General features: G+C 31.1%; 1 protein-coding gene across 2 annotated transcripts in view; it reads right to left on the bottom strand.

Moving 5' to 3' along the window:
• The window catches only part of LOC125050616 (gonadotropin-releasing hormone receptor), a 28349-nt gene that overhangs the window by 1495 nt on the left and 13840 nt on the right, over window positions 1–13014 (bottom strand). Inside the window, exons 1-5 of one of the 2 annotated variants that reach the window (XM_047650570.1) lie at window positions 9130–9226; window positions 6637–7314; window positions 4452–4635; window positions 3915–4111; window positions 20–138 (exon numbers count right to left, since the gene is read on the bottom strand). In XM_047650570.1, the coding sequence (XP_047506526.1) occupies window positions 20–138; window positions 3915–4111; window positions 4452–4635; window positions 6637–7314; window positions 9130–9186 (1235 nt within the window). In that variant the 5' untranslated portion in view covers window positions 9187–9226. Of the gene's footprint in view, window positions 1–19; window positions 139–3914; window positions 4112–4451; window positions 4636–6636; window positions 7315–9129; window positions 9227–13014 lie in introns of those variants that run through there. The other variant, XM_047650571.1, reaches the window with a different exon arrangement.

Genomic DNA, 13014 nt, shown 5'->3' with positions numbered 1-13014 from the left:
TTTAGAGAATAAAACATACTTATCACTATATCGAGCTCGCTTTCTGGGCCATAAGTGAAATGCTCCATAAATAACGGGATTCACTAAGCTATTGGACATTCCAAAGAAGAATATCCCTGAAAGTAGCTCCTCACTTAACTGTAAAGAAAATATTATTGTTAAGTAGAGTACAACTGAGTTTACCTTTAGGATAAAATAAAGGAAACTGTTAAAAAATGTGATATTAGTAGTTAAAAGTATAAACTTAGTCCGCTAGTAACTAATAATTATAGCGTTCTTTGTTAAAAAAAAAATTGGTTGTTTGTAAAGTAGGTTTACGATCGAGATGTTTACGTGATAACGTCTTATTGGTGATATAAGTTTTTGGGAAGTAAGGAATTAATGAAGATAACAATTTTTTCAAATTTTAAATTAGATCTATCGTTTTATTCACACTTTTGATGATAAATTTCGGGTGTAAAATGACAAGTTTACTTATTCGACTATGATATACATTTTTCTTCATACATTCATGGAATGACTGGCAGCGCTCGAGATGAGACGGGAGATCGGTCCGTCTCTCTCTCGTTATACCTGCGATCGCGCTCGTGAGGTTTTGGTGTGACACAAGTTTCTGAACATGTCACCCGACTAAAACGATTTTAAAGACGTTATCACGTCAAAAATAATATTATATATGTTATCATTGCACCCCCTGTAAAGGCCCTTAAGGCCAACAGCGAGATCCCATTTAAAAAAAAACATCGAGAGCTTTCAATCCTCAAATTAGTAATAAGTAATAATAATAATAATCAAAACTTTATTTATGACAAAAGGGTTGTGACAGAAGTCATATATCGCTAGTCCCCACACTAGTCTAAAATATAGATTATTGATCGTGCACCTTATATCGGGCCGATAAAATTGTCATAATAAATTAAGTTCAATAATTATAATAGTTTGATTAAAATAATTTAAATATATTTTGTTTTTTTTTGCAATTCGCCGCATAATTTATATTTCTCACTTATTGTTGTATTACAATAGTATTCTACAACATTGCCTTCGAGCTCTCTGATACTCCGAAGTAGCAATGAATATGTGTATTTTATGATTAACATGGGTTAATTTGCATAATTGCCGGCCTCTATCAGCTGTCAAGCCTCGTTTAATATAACATTAATCATTATCGTGCAGTCGCTACATCACATTATTCCGGTAAAATTTTATCCCATTAAACGCGTTAAGGGTATAATTTGTGTATTTGTTTTCGTTCGTTCGTTTCGTTCTACAAGGTCTTAATGTTTAAAAATTCGCCCATTCGAGATATAATTTTGGTTAAATGATCACATTATCGGCCTTGTATTCGTTAAGGCAGAATTATGATGAATGCCTGTGTTCCTTCAAAGGAAGGTATGTCTTGATATTTTTATCATTATTCATTACTAGCTGGCCTGGCGAACATCGTACCGCCTAACAGTCGATTCTTTATTTTTTTTAAATACTTATTCTGCTATTCGGGACACCGGTCTAGCTAGTAAGATAAAAAAAAGAAAGTTGATAATACAACAAATACATTATGTCAAAAAATAAAAATTTACCTTCCCGGAACCACTCCACTAACACTTTAAAGTTCAAATTGCCTTTAAATATTATTACGAATATTTTGTATGGGAATATAGAAAAGTGTTGTTTTTTGACTTTTTCACTCAATTTTTTTTAATTTTTCTCTCCGTAAGAACCATCCTCGTACTTCAAGGAATATTATAAAAAAAGAATCAGACAAATCGGTCAAGCCGTTTTCATGTTATGTCGTGACAACGGAAAACGGGTTTCATTTTTATATATATAGATAATTACTGTTCATCAACAGAATTTATTATAATAAAAGTGAAAGTTTTTGAGTATTCTCTACGTGTTTAGAAAAAGAGTTTCTCATTGTTTTGTTAAAATAGTTATATAATTATATCAAAACTGAAAGCATTCTTATAATATTTAATAAAGAGTTTCGAATTATTGACTTCAACGATCAACGCTTTGGTTATTGTGAACATAAAAGATAACAAAATTTGTGTTTCATTATAACCATATATATTTTGTAGAAAATTTACTTTTATACAAATTTAACAAATACCCAAATAAAAATGAAAGCCTTAGCCTTAGCCTTAGCCTCTTTGGCTCCGTAATAAGAGCAAAAACCAAATAAATCTTATTTAGCCAAGCTATGAAAGCTTTTGATGTTTAAAATTACTTTTGTGAATGTACGTGCCGTTTAATCGGTTCTACTTAATTTTTAAATGGTTTTATTTAGCTCACCCCGTTTGTTTTATTCTTGGGTCAAATTTAGTAATTCAAATTTCACCCTCTTCCTGTCAACCGATTAATCTGAAATTTTGTATACACTTTGGATTTTGGTGACAATACAATAAACTAAATAAATAAAATAAAAATAAATAAATAAATAAATATTATATAATATATAAATATAAATATATATTATATATATATATAACATTATATTAAAAACTGTATCTATTTTATTAATTAAATATATATTATATTTAAATTATAGAATTGATTTATTTATATAAACTAACGGGCAAGGAACCTTGCAATAATGAAGCACTAAATGAATTAAACAGAATGCGAAATAAAAACTAAAAACTTGAAAATAAAAATAGGTAAAAAAACTTTTTAAGTTAAACGGTTTTATGTTAAACATACATTGCAATGTTTAAGATAAATGTACTAAAAACCAAAAAATAATAAAATAGATACAGTCGTGGGAATTATAAACATATGCATAGACTAGACTAAAATAAAACCGTGGGGCATGTCAATTGTCTACAATCGTTGATTAAAATGTTTGTTTTGTAATGTTACACTATAATTAGGCAGTTTTTCAACGATGGACGTGTGATAAGTAGGGCTAGAATGTGGAAACAAGCTAGCAAGCTCGATTATAAGCGAGTTTTAGGGTTTCATAGTGGTGAGCGAGTAGTACTTTTATCATATGTTTTGGTCGATTAAAGACAAACTACGAGCAGTGAAACGATTCCTCGCCAGCCAGCAGTGTGAATGTCCAACGATAAACTAGTTGAAACATCTCTTTTATTTACATGGAGTGTATAACTATTGGAATTTCCATGAGCAAGAAAATAGTAAGTAATTTCAGGACGTCTGCGGGCCAACTGCCTATTTTAACGACGAATTAAACGATTCTTCTATCGCACATTAAGTCGATAATTTGTAGACAATTGACGTGCCCCACGGTTTTATTTTAGTCTAGTCTATGCATATGTTTATAATTCCCACGACTGTATCTATTTTATTATTTTTTGGTTTTTAGTACATTTATCTTAAACATTGCAATGTATGTTTAACATAAAACCGTTTAACTTAAAAAGTTTTTTTACCTATTTTTTTTATGTATAAAAACAAAACTCAAGAAAAAACTCTGCTGTTTTTGCTGGATGCTTTAGTGATTCATACCCAAAGCAATTACTTTCATGAATTAACTTGTTAAACGAGGCTGATAAATCACAAAAAATACAAAAAACCTCCTCCTTAAGATCTTTAAACTCTAAATCAAGCATAGCTTAAAGCATTACAAGGTATTTTAGCGATGCTTTAAAAAACGTATTTGAAAACTAACGATCGAAAAAATTCTTGATTCCGAGATAGAAATGTTTTACATTAAGACTACAAGTACTAGCACTGCTTAAATCTATTATACCACCTAATGGGTTATAAAACTATTGGAACTAATAGGTAAATAAAATCAAATAGGTAATGGTTACGCTGTTACCGTGTCCCTAGGATGATGGCTGGTGGGGTTTTAGTGAGTAAGTTGTCCATCGTGTCGATCTAATATCGAGTCCCACATAACGTCACGTTTCCCCATATTTAAAATATAAATATTTATATATACTTACACGTTTATCAGGATTTGAGAATGTAAAAATTATCATCATAATATAATATGGTGTCCACCATATCACAAATGCAGCTACTATAACGACAGACATTCGTAGCGATTTCATTTTCGCTCTATCGATAAGTCTTCGTCTATTCATATCTGGAGTTAAATATTTTTCTCGTCTCGTCTCCGGTTGAAATACTTTTTCACTCTCTGAAAAAAAATTAATTGTTGGTAATGTTGCCGAATCCGTGGTATATTAACAAGTCATACATAATTCCCGCCTCAACAGAAACGGACAAAACAGTAAACACTCATATTGGAGTCACAAATCATTCAACTGATTGACTTCATATTTGTGACTGGCCTTTCTATCGTTATTGAGAACTAAACACATAAAACTCAAATGTTATTTTAATATGTTTTTTTTCGTTTTATTGTAGCAGTATCAGTACATTTATATTACATTAAGATTCTTTTTTTTTTCGATTAATCAGTCATAGAAGTTTCTAGAACAAAAACGAAACCGGCATTCCTAATCCTAGAGACTTACTTGCAATAGTTCTTACAGTAGACACATAGGTACTGATTAATATTAAAAGTGGTATAACAAACATAAAGACAAGTGATAGTGTAGTGTACGCCTGCTCTTGCCACCTTTCCGTATAAAAACCATGGGTCACGCACTGGTAGAACTCTTCTACAAATGGACCTTTTGCTACCCTGAACACCACGGTCTGAAACAAATGTCTGTCTCAAATATTTTGTAATAATAATAAATATTTTGTAAATTTTAAGGTAACTTTTAATTAAGGTATTTAACCTTTAAAATCGCAATATTTTTTTTAATTTCATGCGTAATTGTCGTTCTTTATATTTGAAAACAAAATTTGAAGATAAATTTGTAAAAGTCTTTGAAGGTGAATAAAAATTTGTATCTTAAATAATTAGAAAGATTACGTAATTATTTATGTAATTAAAAAAATAGTCAAGTCTAATATTAATTACTTGTTAATTATTTTGTTTATTAGCTTTTGAGTGACATTAATTACTCGCGCTTCACTCACGTACACAAATTTTAATCACGATCAAGTAACTTTTACAACATTAAAGTATCATACGTATACATCTTCTATTGATGAAAGAATGTTGGGTTCGACAGATACTTTATTTCTCAAAGAATTACATTCACTTAGTGAGAAATTTTAGAGGTTAGTAATGTACATCCTATTGAAACTATTTTAAAATAAGCTATATAAAATGACAATATTAATTGCTAGAATATGTACAATATTTTTTTATAAAAGTGCAGGTAGGTCGCATCGATGTTACAACACGCATTGTGTGACTAATTAATAGTAATAATTTCTTAGACGCTCATTAGTATTAGTTAACATTTTTAGTCTACGTTTTATAATAATTAAGCTGTTTAAAATATTGCATATTTACAAAACATGACGTTATTTATACTGTTTGGTGGTATTTTAGAAGGATTATACCCTTTCGGATTTGGGTACCTATTATTACTGGATGAAAAGTTGAGTAATGGTTCCCATTAAAGACGCTACAATGGCAATATGATTTCATATTTTCAACCGCACTTTGTTTATTTTGCAATTTCATGATTATGAATAAAGGATTATAGCGTAGTATTGTCTTTCATTGAAATAACTTTTACACATTTAATAAAACAATTTTTTACCGGATTGAAGTTATGTATTTACATAATTTTAAATTTAACCGACGTTTTGCGTGCTTTACAGCGTGCGTGGTCACGGTGACTGAAGAGAAAAGGTGTTGAATGTCAAAAAGTATCACAGCTGTAGAAAAAGTTGTATTATCTGTATTTATTTCCCCGGAGTCGATTAATACCAACTCCGGGGAAATAAACTTCAATCCGGTAAAAAATAGTTTTATTAAAAGGATTATAGCGATTAAATTAGACTTTAAATCCATAATACAACCTAAAATAGGATAAGATATACAAGATAAGCGTTTTTAAGGCTGTTTATGTCACGCAACACCATGTGGAACCAGCTGCCCACTGAAGTACATATATCCAAATCAATTCGACTTAGGGTCCTTCAAGTAAACAGCGTACCAATACTTTAAAGGCCGGCAACGCATTCGCAAGCCCCCTGGCATTTAGAGTGTCCATGGGCGGTAGTTATTTCCAATTCGGCTTAGGGTTGTAAAGAGCGTACCAAGTCTTAAAAGAGTCACTTGCGAGGCTTGTGGCATTGTGAGTATGGGCGGCGGTGTCACTTATCAGTTATTTCTGTTCATAATATATTCGCAATAAAAAACATTAAACGTTTATACAAAGTTCACTTCTTTTGGGTTTGGGGAAGTCTTTTTGGGTTAATAAACGTTAAGACTTGCCTATAAACATACAATCAAACTTATGCAGGATTGAGATCGTGACCCATGAAAGGTTTTAGCACTGCTAGATTATTATAAAGTACATCTATAAATGCCAATAGACAATTTAAAAGTACTGTAATTTTAGATAAAATAAAATAAACAATACGTTTAACATTGACAAGTATTTTTACCTATGAGAGTAGGTTCTTATTTAGTCATTTAACTTTATAATAGATTTTAATAAGCTTAATATAAGATTAATTAATTTAATTGACGTGAGTCTAAACACAATTTCATCCTACCTAAAACACGTTTTTTGCGGTTACTAAAAAAACTTAAATGTATACAAGCATTATAGTAAAAAAATCACTTACTTGTGGCAAACTAAATAAGAAGCTCAAAATCCACGCTATTATAACTAATTTGGTACTTCTTGTAGCAGTAGCCATACTCTTCATAGGATACTTGACAGCTAACCATCTATCAACGCCGATAAGAACTAGAATAAAAGTGCTTAAATACAACGAGAACATTTGCAGGAATTTAAACAATTTGCATCCTACATTCCCCGCATACCACTGCACTGAAAACGACCACCCCGCTTCCCCCGCTATACAAAATACTGTTACTAACAAATCGGCTATGCTTAGTTGAAATATAAGACTATATATTGCAGTCCAAGAAGGCCTCGTTCGTCTTCGGCCCCGTTTGCCCCTTTGTACGCTTATCATCGTCGCGAAATTCCCTGCGAAAGATAACAAAGCCATCACAGAGAGTATGCTGGCGCGTATTACGGTGCTCTTTGTCAGGATGGGAGCGTGTTCCAAGCACATTATCTGTGTTCCATTGTTGATAAATATTCTATTCGTTAGTTCATCGTTCGACGTGTCATTAATTATATTGTGCTCTAAGCATTTGTGTATGGGCCATATATCTGTAATCAATGTGTCTCTTTGAAGTAAAAGTTCGGTAGACAAAACTTCATATAATGTGGTATTGTTGCCTGCGCTCCCCATGTTTCGACATACGTAATCAAACTGACGAACGGCAATCTGAAACAAATGTTATTATTTAAATTCAGAATATGGAAACGCGTTTGAAGTGCTTGTATTCATTAAAGCGTTGTATGAAGTTTGATTTCTTGTTGTGTTTATTCTCATATAAGAACTGATTAAGTGTCGTACGTCTTTACATAGAAAAAACATAATACAATGCTCTAATAGCCTGCTATTTTTTGCGCGTATAAAAATACTGAACGATTAAGTAGATGTTATTTCTCCGATTGAAGTGGTACCTAATAGGACTCAGCGATTCAATAACACTAGCCTAGTCTTGTACGTGTTCAATATCGAAACTTAATTACAAAAAAGATAAAAACTATTTAAGAAGTATGCTTTTAGTTAGGTAATAAATACTTAGTGCTGTAAGTCCTTTGTGCAGCGACAAACTTGGAAATTTCGTTAGTAAAAAGTTTTATTACCATCGCCTCAGATGTTGTCGCACTTAAAATTAATGCGGAACAATTGGTAAGCGAGTTTAAAAGCACCGTATTTTATGAAATGTGTTTCTGACAAGCAATGACCGTAGAGTTATTCGTAAACGTTATGATAAAAATTCCTTTGAAGGACACGGAATGCATTAATTAAAAAATTCATTAGGTTTAAATTTTTATATCGCTTTTTTGTATTCTACTTTGTTTATTGCTTGAACATTTGACTTTGCCTATTGAAATGCAGCTATGACCTAAAAGGAAACAAGACTTTAACATTTATAAATTTGCTTGTCTAAAACTGCTTCTAGTCTATAAAATTAATTATCAGCCTTAACGAAATTATCAAAGTGAAATAGATTATTACGGACAAAGAAAAAAGCCTTGGCAAAATATATTTTTATAAGAAACGCCAACGCCCGCTATGCAATTCTTAGAAAAACAGTTACTTTCGATGATAAATTTTAAAATACCCATCTGGATAATTTTAATTTACCAAATAAAAATATAATTTTATATTCATATCAAAAAACATTTGAATATCGTAAAAGCAGTTTGATTCTATGTTTAATAACATAGCCCTACAATTTGAATTTGGAACCAAAACACTGAAAATTTTAACATTTTGAACAATAACTAAAATAATTATAATTATAAACCGATGAAAGAGAATATCTCTTAAAGAAGTTGATCAGAACCAATCGTTTAGTAGTTTTTAGGGTAGTAATGGATTTTCATACACTTAAACGAACATATTCTTGTATGGAGAATAAAATATCTCAGAATCTTTAGTGAGATCTCACTAAATACTTTCCAATACTATGAAAGTAAGGGATACCAAATACAGATTTTTATTATAAATCTCCTCAATCCGTGACTATTAGTGACAGACAAAAAAGTAAAATAAAATTAAATAGGCTTTTTCGAAAACAAACAATATTTGTGTAGTAATATCATTTTTCCTTTGTGACAGGAGTTTATTCAAAGACACTTGTGAAACTTCTTGGTAAATTTGGTAACAGCTGTTAATACAAAACTTAATCAATTGTCTTTGTATTAAGAAGAATAAAATAGTTTGATAGGTATGTATTTTCTTTTTAAAACGAATGTCATATAAACGATCAAGGTAGAAAATAATTGTGATGATAACAATTGATCAAAGGATTCTTGATCTATTTATATATATATATATGAGGCCTGTTTATCTTATTTAAAATAATTTTTAATTTTGTCTATGCATTTTAATTCGCTAGTAGGTATTATAGTTTGGTATTTGTCGCGTTATGTATGAAGATAACAACCAACATCCATCAATTATATTATATCTAGAAATTTGAACTCTCTATAAATTTAAAAACTGCTTAAATGTTTCACTTACTTTAGAAAATATTGCATCTTGCAAATGTGCAATTGTCTTCAAAAACCTACACACCATAGGCGTAGTACTTCCACAGAAGTATTACACTAAAAACGGAACAGACAAAAACATAGAATAAAATCACATTTAATAGCAATCAGAAAACGCAAGTCGCATTGACATTTGACATCCACTTAAGTGTTGTCACGTCAAGCCCATAATGCATGTGCATTAAATTAATTGTATATGTCAATAACTATATTTAGTTAGATAAGATTTATTAGTTTTATCTTTAATTTATTTTTGAATTGATAATTAGAATCCAGTGGCGCTACAACCCTTAATAACCCTGACCACAGATTGCATCCTTCTTTCTTTTTCTTTCGTTTCTTCGATCATTATTATTTTTACAGACAAGCTTTAGCCTTCTGTGTGTCGATTTTTGGGCCCCTCGAAGTCTATCTTTAGTGATCACCGTCGGAGTAAGTGCGTATTGCGTATATAGAAAGAAAATTGTGACAGCTGTGAACCGAATGTACGACCTCGATGATAAGGCGCGCATTAAGCCACTAGGCCAACACTGTTTTAAATTGAACACGTTCAAAATCTCGGTGAATGCTAGAGTTTATCATGAAGCTTCCATAGTGACCTTATTACCTAACAATTAGCTGACATGGGTTGTAACGACGTCATCAGACTACGCCATTTAACTAATACTGATGTTATAAACTTAATACTTAAATCGCGTTCGATACCTTAAAATAACATAAGTAAGGTCATCACAATCACAAATCATTCTCACAATCACTGTATTTATTATGACATGTTCTGTTTATAATATATTTTTCCAATAAACTAAAACTTGTCATAATAATTTGAGGATGGCAATTATAAAACAATTTTAAATGTACCTACTGTTTATTTAAAACATTTAAAATATGTATTGAAATGTGTATAGTATTTTTTTTATAAAAAAAAACCAGCAAACAGGCAGTAGGCTGACCTGATGTTAAGAGATACTGCCGACCATGGAAAATCACTCTATCAGAAGGCTCGTAAGATAAATTATTCTCTGTTCTTAAACTCTAAAAATATGTTCGGAAACACTTCACTGGAAAGACTATCGAAGGCCTTTTTATGAATTGGTAGTAGTAGGATCCTAAGTCGAATTATCACGAGTCATCGTCGTTTCTATAGAGAACGCATTTTTAGCTGTTTATTTTTAATAGAAAAACGTGCGTGTCCTACGTTTAAAATTAAGCAATTAACTACGCGTCACACCATTAAAATACGGGCAATACGAGTAATTCAAATTTTAAAATCTATGATGTTTCCAATGTTTGAATAATGCATACTGTGTAAGAGTTTTAATCTGTGGAAAGCTTAACATAGTTTGCGCTGTGTTTGCAAAATATCGGATATTCCTATCTTAAACAAGATTTTCACAACGCAGTACCGTTTATTTAACCATAAATTGGAGCATCTGCTTTTGTGTTTTGGCAAATCTAACAATAAACAATCTAATTTTAGTTAATGTTCATTGTATTTGTATCCTACAAATTTAATTGTAGACAATGTACATTGTACATACGCATTTTGACGCAGTATTCTTAGTGTACCTACAAACTAAGTTTAGTTCGCAATACATTTCTTATAAAAATAATACAATTTACTAGCGGACACACGACTTAAATACAAACATTTCACGTTTTTAAATTACCTGTGTATAGACCGTTTTGATATTTTTTTTATTTATATCTTATTACAATGTACGACCAATCGATAGCGTGTATACTTTAAGTGAAATTAAATATATGTATATTTTGTAAAGACTTAGGCTCTCAATTAACATTAAATGTGTCCCTTAAAATATATAATTTACATAACTTTTATTTGTTATAGTAGCATAAAAAATAATACTGTGGCACTACAAACCTAACCTTTACCGTCTGATTCATTATTTACTTTTTATAGACAAGTATCTTCTGTGCCTGACACATGTCGTTGATTACTTCCTTTTGACCTAACCACAGATAAGGTTTCCTCACGATGCTTACCTTCAACGTACAAACAAGTATTAATTACGCATAAGAACTCCTAGTGCAAAGCCAGTAGTTAGACTGACGACCTCAAGTGACCTCAGTGGTTAAAGATGCACTCCCAAACCACAAGCCCAATACTGTTTGTTATGTTTTAATATATATAAGATTTCTTTTTTAAGAATATAAAAGTGTAGGTGTTATCCGGAAATGAAATTTTCAAATCCAATAACATCCGTGAAACTTCATATAAAGGGATATGTGCAAAGTGCCGACATCTTTAACATTTGCCAATGTACTTACATGTGCATATAATTGGAAAAAATAATATATCAAACTAAAAAAGAGTGGCGGAGAGTTTATTGCCAGGTCTTCTCTTCCATTCCGAGCCCTTGATTTGAGAACTGGCAGTAAATGTAAAATTAGAAGCATTTCATGTATATTTCTTTTTGACGTTCATATATACATTGCGTATATGAATAAATTATTTTTGACTTTGACTTTGACAGTATATTTGACAGTTGTTCTTTCATATAGATGGACCAAATAAACACCTTTTCATAACCCTTTTCTGTAATAATAATATTAGCTTTAATAACTTTGTTAACATAGTACCGTTAATTGACGTCGCAAGTAATTGACACCACTTTTCTGTTTATTAAGGGTTGGCCAAATCAGTAGGTGATTCAATATACGATAGGACTACGACAGCTCTGGTCAGTATGAAAAGGAAATGATTTGTTACCCTTTACGATCCCATCTACACGTGCATTGGTGGAGTCTTTGAAACTCACTAATGTCCTTTCAGAATACACGATTAGTAATTAAGGATGATGGATTAATGTGAGGTATACGCGTATACATACAATACAAACTCTTTCAAATAGAAGGACTTTAATTTAAAAAAATTTAAATATATCTATTTTATAGCTCACAGTATAATGGCTACAAATTATCCACGTACTTACGCAATACACTCACATAGTCTTAAGAATCGATAATTTATTTCTTCGAGAATTCTTACTCGGTTTAATTATGGTTAATATAAATATCACCTGACAACTGCCACATATATAACTAACTAGTAGACTCGGCCAAGCGTTGCTGTGGCTAAGATTTTTGTTATATTACATAGTAGTAAACTATTCAAGAGAAAAGACAGGAGAACACCAATCCACCATGCTTTTTTGCTGGTTATGCCAATAAATTGTAGCTTATGTGAAACGTTGGTAATTATTTTGATAAGGATCAATACCTAGGTACGAATAAAGAGCCTTTTCTAGCGGTGGTATTTTAATAAAAAAATTATAGTAAATGGACGCTTATTGTGACGTAACTATAAAAGATAGAGACATGCTGTCGTGACATTTTTTATAGGTAGTGATGTGTACTGAAAAATTTTAATACATCATTTTGTTCTATCATTAATAGTTTTCGCAGCGCACACGATTGAAGGAAGTTTTTTGTTTATTTTTTTACACCTTGGGTTAGATTATTCAAGTTTTAGTAAGCATCCCTAATTTTTTTGAAAATGAAACAGCCTATGTCACTCGGGAATAGTGTAGCTTGCCAACAGCGAAAGAATTTTTGAAATCGGTCCAGTATTTTCGGAGCCTATTCATTTCAAACAAACAAAAAATCAAACCTTTCCTCTTTATAATATTAGTATAGATAGATAAATAAACCTAATTTTTATTAACAGTTCAAATCGTTTTTTATTGTTGTCAATTAATGTCACATTTAAATATCGAATTGTCCAATGAGAATGAAACCCTGAGGCTATGTTCACATGGCAAAAACTTGACGCGCGTTTTCAAATCGCGCGACTAGACATTGTGGTATTTTCATACAACTGTTTACATGAGCG

This window comes from Pieris napi, chromosome 6 (genome assembly GCF_905475465.1).
Source record: "Pieris napi chromosome 6, ilPieNapi1.2, whole genome shotgun sequence".
Taxonomy (NCBI): Eukaryota; Metazoa; Arthropoda; class Insecta; order Lepidoptera; family Pieridae; genus Pieris; species Pieris napi.
The sequence above is the reverse complement of the archived record's forward strand: the minus strand, read 5'-3'. Positions and strand labels throughout refer to the sequence as shown.